The 15,284-nt window shown below is 38.0% G+C and overlaps 2 protein-coding genes across 2 annotated transcripts; both read left to right on the top strand.

The window, feature by feature from the left end:
- LOC141621090 (uncharacterized protein At4g26485-like) lies at positions 1-1,455 on the top strand. The gene is made up of 3 exons (XM_074437801.1): positions 1-157; positions 507-729; positions 953-1,455. Exons 1-3 carry the CDS (start codon positions 1-3, stop codon positions 1,230-1,232), a joined length of 660 nt encoding a protein of 219 aa, XP_074293902.1. The 3' UTR covers positions 1,233-1,455.
- Positions 1,456-3,687: 2,232 nt separating this feature from the next.
- LOC141619758 (enhancer of mRNA-decapping protein 4-like) lies at positions 3,688-13,573 on the top strand. Its single transcript, XM_074436778.1, has 13 exons — positions 3,688-3,887; positions 4,220-5,112; positions 5,850-5,899; positions 5,967-6,123; positions 6,238-6,456; positions 6,585-6,713; positions 6,931-8,343; positions 9,238-9,597; positions 10,330-10,449; positions 10,722-10,892; positions 11,950-12,114; positions 12,268-12,393; positions 12,967-13,573. Exons 2-13 carry the CDS (start codon positions 4,231-4,233, stop codon positions 13,273-13,275), a joined length of 4,101 nt encoding a protein of 1,366 aa, XP_074292879.1. The 5' UTR covers positions 3,688-3,887; positions 4,220-4,230; the 3' UTR covers positions 13,276-13,573.
- The last annotated feature ends 1,711 nt before the right edge of the window (positions 13,574-15,284 follow it).

The raw sequence follows: 15,284 nt of genomic DNA, 5'->3' as shown, positions 1-15,284 counted from the left end.
ATGGGAGGGGAGAAAAAGAAAGTAGTGGTAATAAAACATTACAGAAGTGACCAGAAAATATTGCTAGTTGGGGAAGGTGATTTCTCATTTGCCCTCAGCTTAGCTAATGCTTTCGGAAAAGCATCCAAAATTTTTGCCACCTCGCTTGATTCCCAAGGTCACTATATTTCTTGTCCTACTTGTATTTTTTTACGTCTCATCTCTTCTTACTTTTATTCCAAATTCTCGTAAAACTAAACAAGTGGTTTGTTTGAACGGAGATTTTGAAGGAAATGTAAGTGATGAAGAGTATGAAATTTAAAAATCCTTTATTTGGATAGCGAATATGTGTAAAGAGAAACGGATGGCAGGGATTTTGGAAGATCTATTTTCCCTACGCGAAAGTAAATCAAATTTGTTTAAAAATTGTATTCAAGTACTCACACTCCATTCATCCCTTCCCTCCTATTTTGGTATCCAATCAAGATCGATCTTATGAAATACTTTAATTTGTTATTTTACTGCAGATGAGGTAATGCTTAAGTATAGAGCGGGTGAGAGTAATCTGGAAGATCTCAAGGACAAGAACTGCACCATCCTTCATGAAGTGGATGCTCATGCATTGAGTTCACATGCTGTTCTCCAACGACATCGTTTCGACAGGATTATCTTCAACTTCCCCCATGCAAATGTCCCTCTTCTTGGTGGCCATCATATGTTTCGCCCAGAGAATGATTACCTCCAAATTGAGTATGTTTCGATCACTTAGCTTGTTGCACCCATTATTTTTGTTATAGTCATATATACTTGTATGTATGTTGTTCAACTTCTTTAATTTAAATCCATTTGATTGTACGGACGGAGTATTTGTTTTCTTATTAAGTTTATTGGGGAAATATTGAAAATCGTATACAATTAAATGGAACATGTATATCAAATTAGAAATAATGGCATAGTGGCATGTCGCATGCAGGCTTCATAAAAATCTAATCAAAGGGTTTTTCAAGAGCGCATATAAGCTATTATCAAAGACAGGAGAGATACATGTCACTCACAAGACTTCACATCCCTTTGATCGTTGGAACATTACGGAACTGGCTGAAGAAGAAGGTCTAAATTTGATAGATGAAGCTCCCTTTTATAAGTGGGAATATCCAGGGTACACCAACAAGAAAGGTGAAGGGCATGGGAGTCGATGCGACCGCACTTTCCCCGTTGGAGCATGCTCCACATTCATGTTTTCCGTTCGATAAGCTTCCATGGTCGAACCACTATAACTTTTTGCGAAACCCGATTATACATGCATATGCATGGGGTAGGTTCGTATTACTAGAATGTTTTGTGTAAGATAATCATCATGTATTTTCATTTTCAAGTTGTTGAATTGTGTTAGCATGTTAATTATTACTCCGTAGTAGATGTAAACTCGTGCAAGACTAAAGTGTGTGTTTTTATAAGCTACTAGTACTGTATGATACTTCCTCCATTCAACTCCACTCTACCTATTTCCCTATCGTACACTATTCACAATTGTGTGTTCAATTTCGGTTTTCTCTCGATACGTAAGTGGAAATATATTCATGTGGGATCTTGTTTGATTCGTCTTTACGAGTATATTAAAAATATCTAACTTTTATATTTTTTGCAAATACGTAGCTAACGATATTTAACGCGTAAAACACGCGTTGGCAAACGTGAAAAAAGAAAGTGGTAGAGTGGAGTTGAATGGAGGAAGTATTTCCATATTTGAAAAGTAGTCATTCTCCAATGTTGCAAGTAGAGATACATATGGCTAACTCATGAGTCATGAGTATGTAGAGTGCTCACTAATCTTCCTAGTTCAATTCCTATCAATCGAACTAGGTGTGTATGTAATGTATGATCTAAAGAACGCAAATTCTTGTGTACGATGGAAATATCCGTCTTAATCTTAAGATGAGATATATAATACTATAGCCGAGGAGTTGAGGTTTGAGTGTTTTGACTTAGGTATGGACTCAAGACACTCAAGTACTGTATAAGTTTTAAGAAATTGATGGTGACCTCACCAAACTAATCTGTCCCAAATTCGTGAGCTCACATGTCGAACAAGAATAACAAGCCGAGGAGTTGAGGTTTGAGTGTTTTGACTTAGGTAGTATAGCACTATAGCCTAGATTTGCCTAGCACAAATGAGTCTTGTGATATTAGTGGAATTGTAGGTATTGAGATTTTTGCAAGCACGGATCAAGTTGTATTTAAGAAGTACTAAAAAAATGTATAGACCAAATAATTTGTAAAAGAAGTAGAAAGTAGCCTTAAACTTGGAAAGAAAAGTGGTATGATATATATATACTTTCTATAACACGAGCTATGATATATACTTTCTATAACACGAGCTAGTGAATAAGATGAAGATCAATATATATGTATATACTTTCTATAACACATGATATTAAAAATCTGATAATCTAGGTCAAGATATCTATTGTCAAATAGAATGAATTGAAATTAAGTTAAGTCGCAAGTGCAAAGCTTGTTATTAACAAAGCGTCTTGCTTGTGACGGGCTAATTCCGTCACAAGCTGAAGACCTCTCACAAAAAGGGAGAGGGGACAAGGTGGGGCACCCTCCATGTGTTTCCCCACTCACCTCTTATGGGTATTTTGTGAGAGAAAATAGTATCCGTCACAAGCTTGTGACGGATATCGCCGTCTTCAATGAGATTTTGTGTGTTATTAATTACCTCTTTTCCGTTGATTTAACAACAATTTATGATATAAAGTAAGAAATAAAATACTCTATTACGGTTATTATATTTGTATCTTTAAAAATACATAGCTAGGATACGTAAAATTGATCTCATCTACCAATGGTGTCACAAATTGAGATAGTCTTAACCCTACATTTTCAACTTAATCAGCTTTTTTAAAGACGTCACCACATCTTTAAACAAAAAAGATTTTCCAAAATATTAATTTCGAATTATTTATCAATATTAAATTGGTAATGTTCAACCTGAAAACTAGGGGTGGGCAAAATCGGGCGTATCGGGTATACGATTTTAAAAATCGCAAAAATCACTATACTGATTCGTTACGGTTTAACCGTATATATGGTTTTCGGGTACCCGGGAAAACCGTGTATACGGAATCCGTATATACGGATACAGTTTGGTGACAAATGCGCAATTAAACATTGTAGTTATTCAAGAGCTAATATTTAGCTCTAACGTGACTACCTTTGATGAAAGGCTAATTTTTATTTATTGAGATAATTTAGTAAAACAAGTCGTAAAAAAACATTAGGGGTGGAAGTTGAAAGAGGAACTTTGCTTTTTTTTTAAAAAAAAAAAAATTTTTATACAAAAACTTCAAATCGTGTCGAAAACCGTATATACAGTTTTGTTTTTGCCCGATCCGGATACGATACGGTTTTATGAAAGTCGTATCATATATACGGATTTTCGTATTGTATATACGGAATCCGTATAAGTCAAACCATATACCGTATCTTATCCGTATTATAAAACCGTATCATATATTTTTGCTCACCCTACTGGAAAACCAGTTTCACATCTAACCGATTTAAGAGAGTTTAGGTCAAATCGAATTCTAAGTCTAAAGATTAAGTTATTGAATTTCCACCAATTTTATATTCCATATGGATTGAAATCCAAGATCCAATACCCAAGATGGACTATCCATCTATCCCTCCCATAGTCCCCCCTAGGGTCTTAAATTAATGAAACACATCTTCGCAAAGTGTAAAAGCTCTCACTTAACTCACTTCTCTTCCCCTATCATCACTCTTATTTCAAAATATAAAAATATACTTGTACTCGTATACGATAACCGGTGGTCTCCGTTATAAACCCTTCTCCCCGGCGATTTTTATTTACCGCATCCGATCTCATCTCTACCTCCTCGGTATTTCCTCTTTCACCTCTTCCTCACTCTTTATTATTTTTAATTTACCCTAAATCTTCATCAATCAATCAATCATATCTCAATCTTTTTACCGATCTATTATTATTTCTGTTAATTAATAATTAATTAATTTAGTTTATAGTTAATTTATCAGTTGGACCATCTTAACTTAACACCTCTCACAACCTCGTTTTATTTCCGCCTCTATTTTAATCAGGTGTGAGAGCGGTTTTAAGTTAAGACGGTCTTACACAAGAATTGATGTTGATTTACCGTGTTTTGCCATAATCGTAGTTGTTGATTATTTTATTGTTAATTTGATGGTGTAAAAGGTTGTGGAACGATGGCGTCAAGCGGTAACACAAACCCTAATGTTATTCCTAATCAACAAGGCGGTGTTGTTGGTGGTGTTAGTGGTGTTAGTAGCGGTGTTAATTTTGATATGAATAAGTTCTTCAAACCCGCCACATTACCCCCGCCTCCTGCCGCTGCTAACCCTACTAGTTATGCTGCAGCCGCATCAGCAGGGGCAAGTTTTGCTCCCTCGGCTTCTTTCCCACCTCCTAGTGGACCATACTCTTTTCCTCCACAAACCCCGCCGTATTATCACCCTCAGTTAGGTCACCAACACATGCCTAATTTCCCTCCTCCAGACCACCATCTTAATTTACTTCCCCAAAGATCTGTCTCGTTTCCTGTCCCCCCGCTGCAGCCTGTTCAAAACCCTACCCCAAATCAGAATCTGAACCAAAACCCTAACCCGAACCAAAACTCTAATCATGGGGCTAGGTTGATGGCTATGTTGACCCCACCACCAAATTTTGAGTACTCGAACCATCCCCCAACACCTATGCCTACCTCTTTGTCTGCTTCCACCGGGTTGCAACAGTCTCCGTCAGCTGAGTTTTTGATGCCTCAGACCGTCGGGGTACCACAGATGCTTCCTGTGCCAGGACCTGTACGCATGCCGAGTAGCAAGCTTCCGAGGGGAAGACACTTGGTTGGTGAGCGTATGGTTTATGATGTGGATGCTAGGTTACCGGGTGAGGAGCAGCCGCAGTTGGAGGTTACTCCTATTACTAAGTATGTGTCCGATCCTGGACTTATTCTTGGACATCAAATTGCGGTTAACAAGACGTATATATGTTATGGGCTAAAGATGGGGAACATTCGTGCTCTTAACATCAACACTGCTTTGAGGTCGTTGCTCCGCGGCCATACTCAGGTTTACTCTTTTCTCCTGTTATACTATGATACATGTTTAATGATTTTTTCTTTTTTTTCCATTCTAGATGATTTTGTGGATTGCATCTGCTGTACACTGTAGACACTTTTGATTATTTCGAGTTGTTTTACGCCCTTGCTTATGACTCATCTGCTCGGAACACCGGTTCTTTCATCATTGTTTCTGTTCTTTCATCATGGTTTTTTGGTTTCCTGTGTGGAGAGGAATGTTGTGCATGTGATGAGTACTTTTATCTTGTTTAAGTCTTATGCCGGTTGTAAATTCATTAGCTCCCTCTCCGGTGTGAGGTTATTTGCTTTCATACACTTGGTCATTGCTCCATTTCTTGAGATTCTTCTGTAACATTATACCATCACAGAGTATAATTCCTTAAGAGTTAAGAGTACAATTCCTGTTTGATTGTATAAAAGATGTTTGAGGATACTTAATGTTTTGATGTGGTCAAATTAGGAGTAAGATTTCATTTAAATCATAATTACTTACCACATCCAGTTATTGTACATTCTATAGAAAGATTAGGTTTACTTTGTGGAGCGCACTAGCATTATACAGTCATGTATCAGAGTAAATTTGATCACTTATTAATTTTAATAGACACTTTGAGAAGTCTTGATTATTAATCCCACTTCTTGCTCATGTGGTGCAACTTTTCATACTAGTGGCTGTTATATTTGTTTCTTTATGTTCACTTTTTTTGTTGTTGTTTTCTGCTTCAGAGGATCACGGACATGGCCTTCTTTGCAGAAGATGTTCATCTACTGGCCAGGTATAAGATCATAAACTTTATCTTACATTAGTGTTATCTTTGGGTTACCTAACATGATCGTATACAGTGCAAGCATTGAGGGAAGAGTTTGTGTGTGGAAGATCTCTGAGGGTCCAGATGATGAAGGAAAGCCTCAAATTTATGGTCATGTTGTGTTGGCTATTCATATTACTAGTGATAATGAATCCGTTCATCCACGGGTTTGTTGGCATTGCCATAAACAAGTAAGTGATTCTTTTTCTTATGCACCCAACATCTCTCCTTTTGCATCCTTAGGAAGCAGAAAATTTCCAATGTTTTATTTTTCTAATTGCCTTTTTTTTCTATCCTTGATGCAGGAGATACTGGTGGTAGCCATTGGCAAAAACATATTCCGAATAGACACCCTAAAACTTTGCAAAGGTGCTGACTTCTCTGCAGATGAACCACTTTTGTGTCCTGTAGACAAGTTGGTTGATGGGGTCCAGCTTGTTGGTAAACATGAAGGGGAAGTTACCGATTTATCAATGTGTCAATGGATGACCACACGTCTGGTGTCTGCTTCAAAAGATGGCACGGTGCGTCACCTTGGCTGTTTATTGTTTTTTGCTCTTCGAGCATCTGTATTTTTAGCCATCTCAAGTCAACTATGCCTAGTTAGTCTTTTTGAAAGAAATTCATGGAAGCTAATCTATTTTGTATACAGATTAAAATTTGGGAAGACCGCAAGGCCTTGCCACTCCTGGAACTTAGGCCCCATGGTGGTCAGCCTGTCGATGCGGCTAAGTTTTTGTCTTCACCTCATCAGCTGGGACACATAATCCTCATCACAGCGGTATGCTCATTATTTTATATTTATTTGTTGTATGATACTTAGGCCTCGTTTGGTTGCCCTTAGTTTTTTTTTTTTTTATGTATAGCCTTTTAAGCTATCTTGTCTTCCCCAGAATCACCACGCTTTTTCCCTTTTATCTTTTTGTTGATGTTGATATTTTGTTTCCTTTGGGGCCATCTCGTGATCCTTGTTTGATTTTTTTTTTTTCCGTAATCAGGGACCACTTAATCGAGAGGTTAAGCTTTGGGCCTCATCTGGTGATGAAGGATGGTTGCTGCCTAGTGATGCTGAATCCTGGCGATGCACACAGACATTGGAGTTGAATAGTTCTGGTGATCCTCGAAATGAAGATGTATTCTTTAATCAAGTAGTGTCCTTGTCTCAAGCAGGGCTGCTATTACTTGCGAATGCAAAAAAGAATGCCATTTATGCAATTCATTTGGAATATGGGGCTAACCCGGCAGCAACTCACATGGATTATTTAGCAGAGTTTACAGTTACAATGCCTATCTTGAGCTTTACTGGGACAAGTGATGTTTTGCCTCATGGAGAGCACCAAGTTCAAGTTTATTGTGTCCAAACGCAAGCCATACAGCAGTATGCACTGGACATCTCTCAGTGCTTACCGCCACCAATTGAAAAGTCGGGTATAGAGAAGTCAGAGTCTGGTGTATCTCTTGATAAAGTTAACCTTCCACCGCTAGACCCATCTGAAAGCAAATCTATGGAGGCAACGTACTCTACGCCTGCGTCAAGTAATGAAGTCAGTGTTCCCGCAAGCTCTTCTGAGACTAACTGTCGCGAGCTTAATACCACATACGTGGACTCTACTCCTACTTCACTCCTATCAGCATCAAGCCTTACTGGCATTTCCCCTGTTGCACTTCCACCTCTTCCTCTCAGCCCGAGGTTATCTAGAAAAACTAGTGATATTCGCGGTGATCACGCTTTTGCTGATTATTCGGTTGATAGGCAGATGGATAGTCCACAGACAAGTTCATCGAGTATGCTCTCTTTGAACGACGATAATAGAGCTACGCAAGGAAATTCATCTGATGTTAATCAGCCTGCCATGTTCAAACGTCCAACTCATTTGGTAACTCCTTCTGAGCTTATGCCTATATCAACGGCTGATACAACACGTGCCATGGAAACGGGTAAAAAAGAATCTAAGACTCAAGATGAAGAAATGAATAATGACTCGGCTAATGTTGAGGTGGAGATAAAAGTTGTGGGTGAATCTGGGATTTCTAGAAGTGGTGAGCCGACTCGTTCGATCGATCATCCAATTTTGACCGAGAGAAATGAAAAATCCTTCTATTCACAGGCGTCGGATCTTGGCGCTGACATGACTCGAGAGTGTTATGCGTCACCTTCTCAATCAACTATCATGGAAGAAGCTAGAAGCAGCATAATGGAGGCTCTGTCACAACCTTCACATTCCGGTGACGAGGAAGATGAGGTCAGTAATGATGTGTCTCCAACTCCGGTTTTCGAAGGGGAAAAACTGAAAGAGAGGAACGTGCAAGAATCAGCAGAAATATCACAAGGATCCGTTAATGGTTCAAGCATTCAATCTTTTGATACTGCATTCCAGCAAATTATTGCTACAGCAGAAACAGTTAAAGAGGTATTTGTATTGAATTTTCTTTTCCAACACAGCTTGCTATAGCACTTCAATGTTACTGTTTGTAGTGCAATGTATGTTCTGTTAAGGTCTTTTAGATAAAAAATGGTGTCTGCCAGATTTCCATCGCGTTAATTTTTGGATTGTTTAATTGAATATTTGAATGTTCGAACTTGCTTATGGTCCTGATTATTAAAATCCTATAATTGGCGTAGTCTATAGTCTTTTATTATCTCTTAAATATGCTGACTTCTACTGAAGTTATCTGTTTTGCTCTTCCTATCTGTTTATTAGATAGATGCTAATTATAGGCTCACTATGAGTATGGAACAGATTTTGAAATATTGATGTCTTCATTGGGAGTGAATAGATTTATATGCATTTGGTAGTTAGTGTAGTGGACTTGTGGACTTGTGGCCTTGTGGGTGTTGTCTTAGTCTACTGCTATGCTTCATTCTTTCGGAAAAAAAATTCATTTCTCTTGCAGTGTATTATGTTTCATAGTTATGCAGATGTGGCCTGACTTCTATTTTTTGTCTCCAATTTTTTTTGGCCTTTCGTTTTGTGTCTTAGTTCTCTGCCTCAACATTACTAAATGCTTTCTCAGCTATTCTATTATTTGCACTTAGTTTTCTACTCTTGTCACCTGTTTTCTTATTTCTTGGGCTTACTTTTGCTCAACTAACCTCTCTTTCACACCCATGTGCAAAAAGATACAGTATACAAAATGAGAGATTTATATTATGCTCTCAAACTATCATGGGTATTCTTATGTTGGGTAATCTTTTCATGTTAGCCTACCCCACAGAGATTCATGCTGTCATTATCATACTGTGTACTCGAAGTCCAGTTTAGTGTAGTCACTTCTTATATTGTCTATGTAACTTTTGCTTGCAGATAATGGCCTCTATGAAAGAATTTCAAGAAATGCAGAAACAGATGAGCGCGAATGCCGCTGCACCAGTTATTAAAGAAAGTAGAAGACTAGAGGGAGCCGTGGCACGGTGTGTGGAAAAGGCTACTAAAGCTAATGCAGATGCTTTATGGGCCCGTATGCAAGAAGAAATGGCTAAACATGAGAAATTGATACGAGATCGTACTCAGCAATTAACTGGCAATCTGATGAGTAAGGATGTTGTCCCCATGCTTGAGAGATTATTGAAGAAAGAACTTGCCGCTGTTGGTACAAATATAACTCGTGCAATAATCCCAGCTATTGAGAAAACCGTTGGTTCAGCTATTACCGAATCCTTCCAGGTTTGACCCTCAGTTAGCTACCCATATTATTTTAAGAACAAATGATTTGAAGATTTCCAGCTTTACCAGTGAATAACTTAATATAACTGTGAAAAAGATATTATCTGTTAAAAAAGTAAAAGAGCTTTTGGAACTGTAAGTTCGGTTGGCCAATACCTTATGCCATACATAAGAAGGATGTCATGTACCTGTTCATTGCAAACTTATAGACACAACGCACTATGCCCTATGGTTTCAGCCCTAGGGTGAAGGACCAAATACTGTGGGTCCTTAGAAGCTGAAGAAAGTAAATTTCAAGTCCTTGTGCTAGTATATTTGTAATTTGTAAATAGCCCAAGAAAAATAGAAGAATATTTTAAAGATCTTTAGCCGCTGAGGACATTTTACCGAAAAATATAATACTCCTGTCCCGGTCATTTGTTGTCCTATTCCATTTTAGGGTATATCAGTCAATTGTTGTCCTTTCTATTTTAGGAATACACTTGATGAACAGTTTGATCCTTCACACGAAATTTGGTCCACTTGTCATTTAGTAATTGACTCACTCCTCTTTCCTTAGTCTTTGTGCCAAAACCAAAGGACAACAATTGACCGGGACGGAGGGAGTATTTCTTAATTTTAACTCAATTCCAAAAAAATGGAGAGCAACAGAGTACAGGAACCCATCCATGCACTTCCTTTATTGTTCAACTTATTACAACTATTCTTTCTTAACCTTCTACTGTTTCACAGAGGGGTGTTGGTGACAAGGCAGCTAGTCAGCTAGAGAAGTCAGTGACGTCAAAACTAGAACCTGCAGTTGCAAGACAAATTCAACTCCAGTTCCAGACTTCTGGGAAACAAGCACTTCAGGTGCACATAATTCTTGTTCAAACTTATTTCTTACCTATATGACTAAATTTACAATTGATGATTCGTGTTAGCCTACTGCCTACCCAACATTTTGAGATTAAGATTTTGTTGTTGTTCAAGATTGACACCTTTCAAGGTATATGGTTATGATGAGAAATAAAAGAAAGGAAACCAGATTTAGTTGTTTTTGTCTTTGTATTTTGATCTCAGAGTTGTTGATGTAAGCTGCTTTCAAGTTGTAATGTTGTGACAAGACCCATGTTTGTTTGCAGGATGGATTGAAGTCTTGCTTTGAAGCTTCGATTATCCCTGCTTTTGAGGTCACTTGCAAAGCAATGTTTGAGCAAATAGATGTTGCTTTTCAAAAAGGGATTGTTGAACATACACAAGCAGCTCAACATCACATTGAGACTACACATTCTCCATTAGCCCTCGCTCTTAGGGTATGAATTTTTTTTCTAAACATCATGGATATCTGAGCTTGGTTTGTTCATCTATTATCGCTAGTTGATTTTACCCGTTTTGTGTTTGTTTTATTGACTTACTTGAGGTGTGCTTGACATATCTTGATTGAGAATATACTAACATCGCTGTTGAGAAGGCATTTCCTGCTTGGAGTCTGAAATGATTTGTATCCAAACAGTGTGGCTAAGAGAACTCTTGGTTTTATTTGTTTTGAGCTTATTTGTTCCTTTTTGAAGTCCATATTTGGGATTTCCAGGTTGGGATTCAAGTTTTGCATTGGACCACCACATTTTCTCTGTTTTTTGGATCAGATTGGGAATGAAATCGTTGTCAAGATAATAAACCTAGAGTATCTGAAATTTTCCACGTCTGCATGCTTGGCAACAATTTTTGATTGAAAGAGCCATTGTCCTAAAATTTGTTCTTCTTTATGGTCCATATGTACATATTGTTTTAGTTTCATGCCAATAACCCAATCTCTTCCTCTCCATATCCACACTATACTTGTTGGTGGCTGACATGGCTTCGGGTCTCATATGTTTAATCTAGCTTTCTCAGTAGCTCAGCAGGTGGTAGTGGCGATAAATATTACCAGTAGTGGCTGTCTAGTTGGTCTTTCAATTTGGTCTTTTGAATTTTGTGGCACTAGATCAATGAGGGGGTGGAAAAAAGATTTGATGACTATGCTGGATGTCCAATAATTTTGCACAGATTGTGAAGGAAAGAAGGAATATAGCTGAAAATAATTTGACAGGATGAAAAGGCAATGAACACTTCCCTGGATTACAAAACCAATGGTTATCGATGTTTTTGTGGATGAACATAATGTGCAACACGGATGAGCATAGACGTGTTGATAAATATAGCCAAGTGTGATGCTTTTATCGTTTTGACATTATTAAGATACTTGTCAGAACTTAATCAGCTGTTGGGCGTTGGGAGGGGGAAGGGTTTGAAATACTCTTGCAAGAAAGTTATCAGAACTTAACCAGCTATTTGTAGATCTATAACATATTTTGTATGGTGAACATACAGGATTCTCTTAATTCAGCATCATCTCTCACCCAAAGCTTGAGCGGGGAACTGGCAGATGGTCAAAGAAAGTTGCTAGCTCTTGCAGCTGCTGGAGCAAACTCGCAATCAGGAAATCAGTTGGTAACACAATTAAGCAATGGGCCATTGGCTGGTCTACATGAGAAGGTTGGTCTTTATTGCTTGGGAGTTGGGACCCAGTTCTTATTTTAATAGTTTTGTCAGTTTTGTCAGTCATTTGTAGTCTAAAAGTGTTTATAATCGTGCTTGTTGGATGACTTGATTATATTGCTTCTTTGAGCAATTTTACTTACTTGACAGGTTGATCAGCCATTTGATCCAACTAAAGAGTTGTCAAGATTAATATCTGAACATAAGTATGAGGAAGCGTTTACATCAGCTTTACAAAGGAGTGACGTGGCTATTGTATCCTGGTTATGCTCACAGGTATGCGCTGTAACTAAGCTATGAGTCTTATTAATTATTGTTTCTGCTTTTGTATGTGATCATCGCATAAGAGCCAATCTATTTAGTAATTTTATTACCTCGTTGGTTCTTTGTATGAAATTGTTGCTGGCATCAGGCAAATGATTTTAAATCAAGCGATACTGGTTAGAAACTACTGTAGATGTATAAGCCTGATCTAGATGAATATGTGTTAGATTGGTGAAACTGTTTAACCTTTTGTTTCCCTATCTTGGTGTCCTGTTCATGAATACATCCGCAGCTGGAATATTTCCTTTTTGTATTCCAAAAAGTATTTGTTGTCCTTATGGTTTTGTGACCCACATTTTTCATTAACTTGCAATTTCTATCAACATGTACTATATTCCTTATTTTTAAGCAAAAACAACCCAAAAAGTTTTTTCATGGGACGGTAGGAGTAGGTGGATTCTCCGTAGTTAGCAGTAGTAATATTGATTATCTTTACTGGATTTTTTTCTTCCCTTTTTTCATAAGTTGATTAGTGTTGGTGTGTAAGCATGCTTACCAAGTTACCGCTCTGTATGCGCTATGCAGGTTGACTTGCAGCGAATGTTGACTGTTATGCCACTTCCTTTGACGCAAGGCGTTTTGCTCTCCCTACTACAACAACTTGCTTGTGATATAACAAAGGATACAACAAGAAAGCTAGGGTGGATGTTGGACGTGGCTTCATGCATAATACCGCATGATCCAATGATAGCCGTCCATGCCCGCCCAATATTGGAGCAGGTTTACCAGATCTTGAATCATCAACGAAGTCTTCCAAACACCACACCTGCCGAAATCTCCAGTCTTCGTGTCATCATGCACGTCATCAACTCGATGCTCATGGCATATAAGTGATGCAAGTAGAGCGTCTCTTTGTTTTGTTGATTTGACAATGTATAGAAATTTCTCTGTCTCACGTCTTTTCTCGAACTCAGTTGTTAAATTTGGAGTATGAAACACGGTGTAGATTGATATATATGGAAACAGGGACACAATGGATGATTTATCTTGACACAAGCGCAAGACCTTAAGCGCCTTTTGGCTATTTGAACTAGAAACAAAGTTGCTTGATGCAATTGGTTATGCCCAACAACACATCCTTCGAGGAATATGGAAGCTAATCGATTGTAGTAGCTTCTGCACTCGAATTTGTCCATTTTCTATTCTAGTCTGAAACTTCTTTGTTATGGCCTGGCTTATCTTCTGTAGCTTGCCACAATGCGAGTCAGTGAATAAAATTCTATTTTTTTTTGGTAATGGGTTTCCCTTTTGTTGCATTAATGTTGTTTTCGATTGATACGAGTCATGGGATGATATTCAATTGCTTAGTTTTGGTGAATGTACATAAAACATGTACTAAGGTGTGATTAACATGTCATGGTTGACTCATGGTAGGTGATACTTAAATCCTACATTTTTGTACTAAAAACTAAGCAATAAAATATGTCAAGTTATCTATCTATTTCATGAAAGTTTCAAAGTATTTTAGTTTAATTCCATTATTGAGGTAACACTCAAAACCGCCAAGGGACAAGAGTACTTACTTTTACATATACTAGTTGGTTGCACGGCGCGCGATGCGCGCCGTCCCCCAAGTTATTTTAATCGTTTACGTTTCAAATGCGTAGTAGCGAATTTTGATTTGGTTTGGTTTTCTATACATTTTGAATGGCGATCACAATGAAATTCTTGTCGTTATAATTTTTTGGTTGTTCGAATCGATTGGAAGCGAGATCACATTCGTAAATATTTCGTATCTGACACATGAATATACGATTTGGTTCGGTTGTCTGTACATGTTGAGTGTCGATCACAATAAAACTCTTGATCTTTTGATGGTTGAATCAATTGCAAACAAAATTATAACCATTTGTAAATAATTTGTATTTAACTTTGTTGGGAGCACGAATATCCGAATATAACAACACTTTTTGCTTAGATGGTTAATTGTTAAAGAACACCATTACATGGAATACATAAGACATTAGTATTATATTGTACTTTGAGAAGTAACGTAAACATCACATCTCCTTCTCCCCTTCCTCCCCATACTATCGCTTTTTTCCCCTTATCCCTCATTACTCCTCTTCCTTCTCCTTTTCCCCAAACTTTCTCACCGTCTACTTCATCATCCTCTTTATCTCCCTCTTTTCTCTTCAACGTCGTCGCATCCCAAACCACTTTCTCTTCTTCAACCTCGTAGTCCTCATTCCCTTTCCCCTTTCTCCTTCCCTATACCTTATATGTTTTCATATCCTCCTCTTAAGTATTCTTTATTTCCGCTTTTCCTCCACTTGCTCTCATATTACCTCTCGTATTATTCCAAGTACTCCTCCTCCATATCTTTCACTTTCTCCTCCCCCTTCCTTCCTCTTTCCCTTTTCTCTTATCGTCCGCATCCTTTCATTTTCTCCTCTCTATCTCTTCTTTACCCTTACCCTCTCTCTCTCGACCTTCATCCCTTTCTCTTTCCTCCTCCCTTATACTTTCCATTTTCCCTCCTCCTCCACTTACTCTCATATTATTATTCCTCCCTTATTCTGTACAACTACACGTAGATATTCTTAAACACGTTTTTTTTCATAAAGCTCTAAACGTTTTCACTCAAAACGTATGTTTATAAACCATTTTTAGATAAACCATAAGACGATTCATCCGCATTCTCCTTCTACTACATGTCGTCCTCCTATTACCCATTTGTGCTTCTCTCCCCTTATTTTTCTCTCCCTCCCCCCTCGTTTTCCTCATTCCATCTTTCTTGTCTCTTTAACATTACTGCCTCCTCCCGCTTCTCATCCTCCTTGTCCCGGTTTCCTATTCTTCCCCTCTTTTATTTCCTTGTCTCCCACGCCTTCTCTTGACAT

This window comes from Silene latifolia, chromosome X (assembly GCF_048544455.1).
Source record: "Silene latifolia isolate original U9 population chromosome X, ASM4854445v1, whole genome shotgun sequence".
Classification (NCBI taxonomy): Eukaryota; Viridiplantae; Streptophyta; class Magnoliopsida; order Caryophyllales; family Caryophyllaceae; genus Silene; species Silene latifolia.
The sequence above is the reverse complement of the archived record's forward strand: the minus strand, read 5'-3'. Positions and strand labels throughout refer to the sequence as shown.

Excerpts from the sequence above, each read along its gene's own strand:
- LOC141619758 (XM_074436778.1), top strand. The coding sequence starts at position 4,231 with ATGGCGTCAAGCGGTAACACAAACCCTAATGTTATTCCTAATCAACAA. Across the intron at positions 6,714-6,930 it reads ACATAATCCTCATCACAGCG|GGACCACTTAATCGAGAGGT; the intron begins GTATGCTCATTA and ends TTCCGTAATCAG. Across the intron at positions 10,450-10,721 it reads CTGGGAAACAAGCACTTCAG|GATGGATTGAAGTCTTGCTT; the intron begins GTGCACATAATT and ends GTTTGTTTGCAG.
- LOC141621090 (XM_074437801.1), top strand. The coding sequence starts at position 1 with ATGGGAGGGGAGAAAAAGAAAGTAGTGGTAATAAAACATTACAGAAGT. Across the intron at positions 158-506 it reads CACCTCGCTTGATTCCCAAG|ATGAGGTAATGCTTAAGTAT; the intron begins GTCACTATATTT and ends ATTTTACTGCAG. Across the intron at positions 730-952 it reads AATGATTACCTCCAAATTGA|GCTTCATAAAAATCTAATCA; the intron begins GTATGTTTCGAT and ends TGTCGCATGCAG.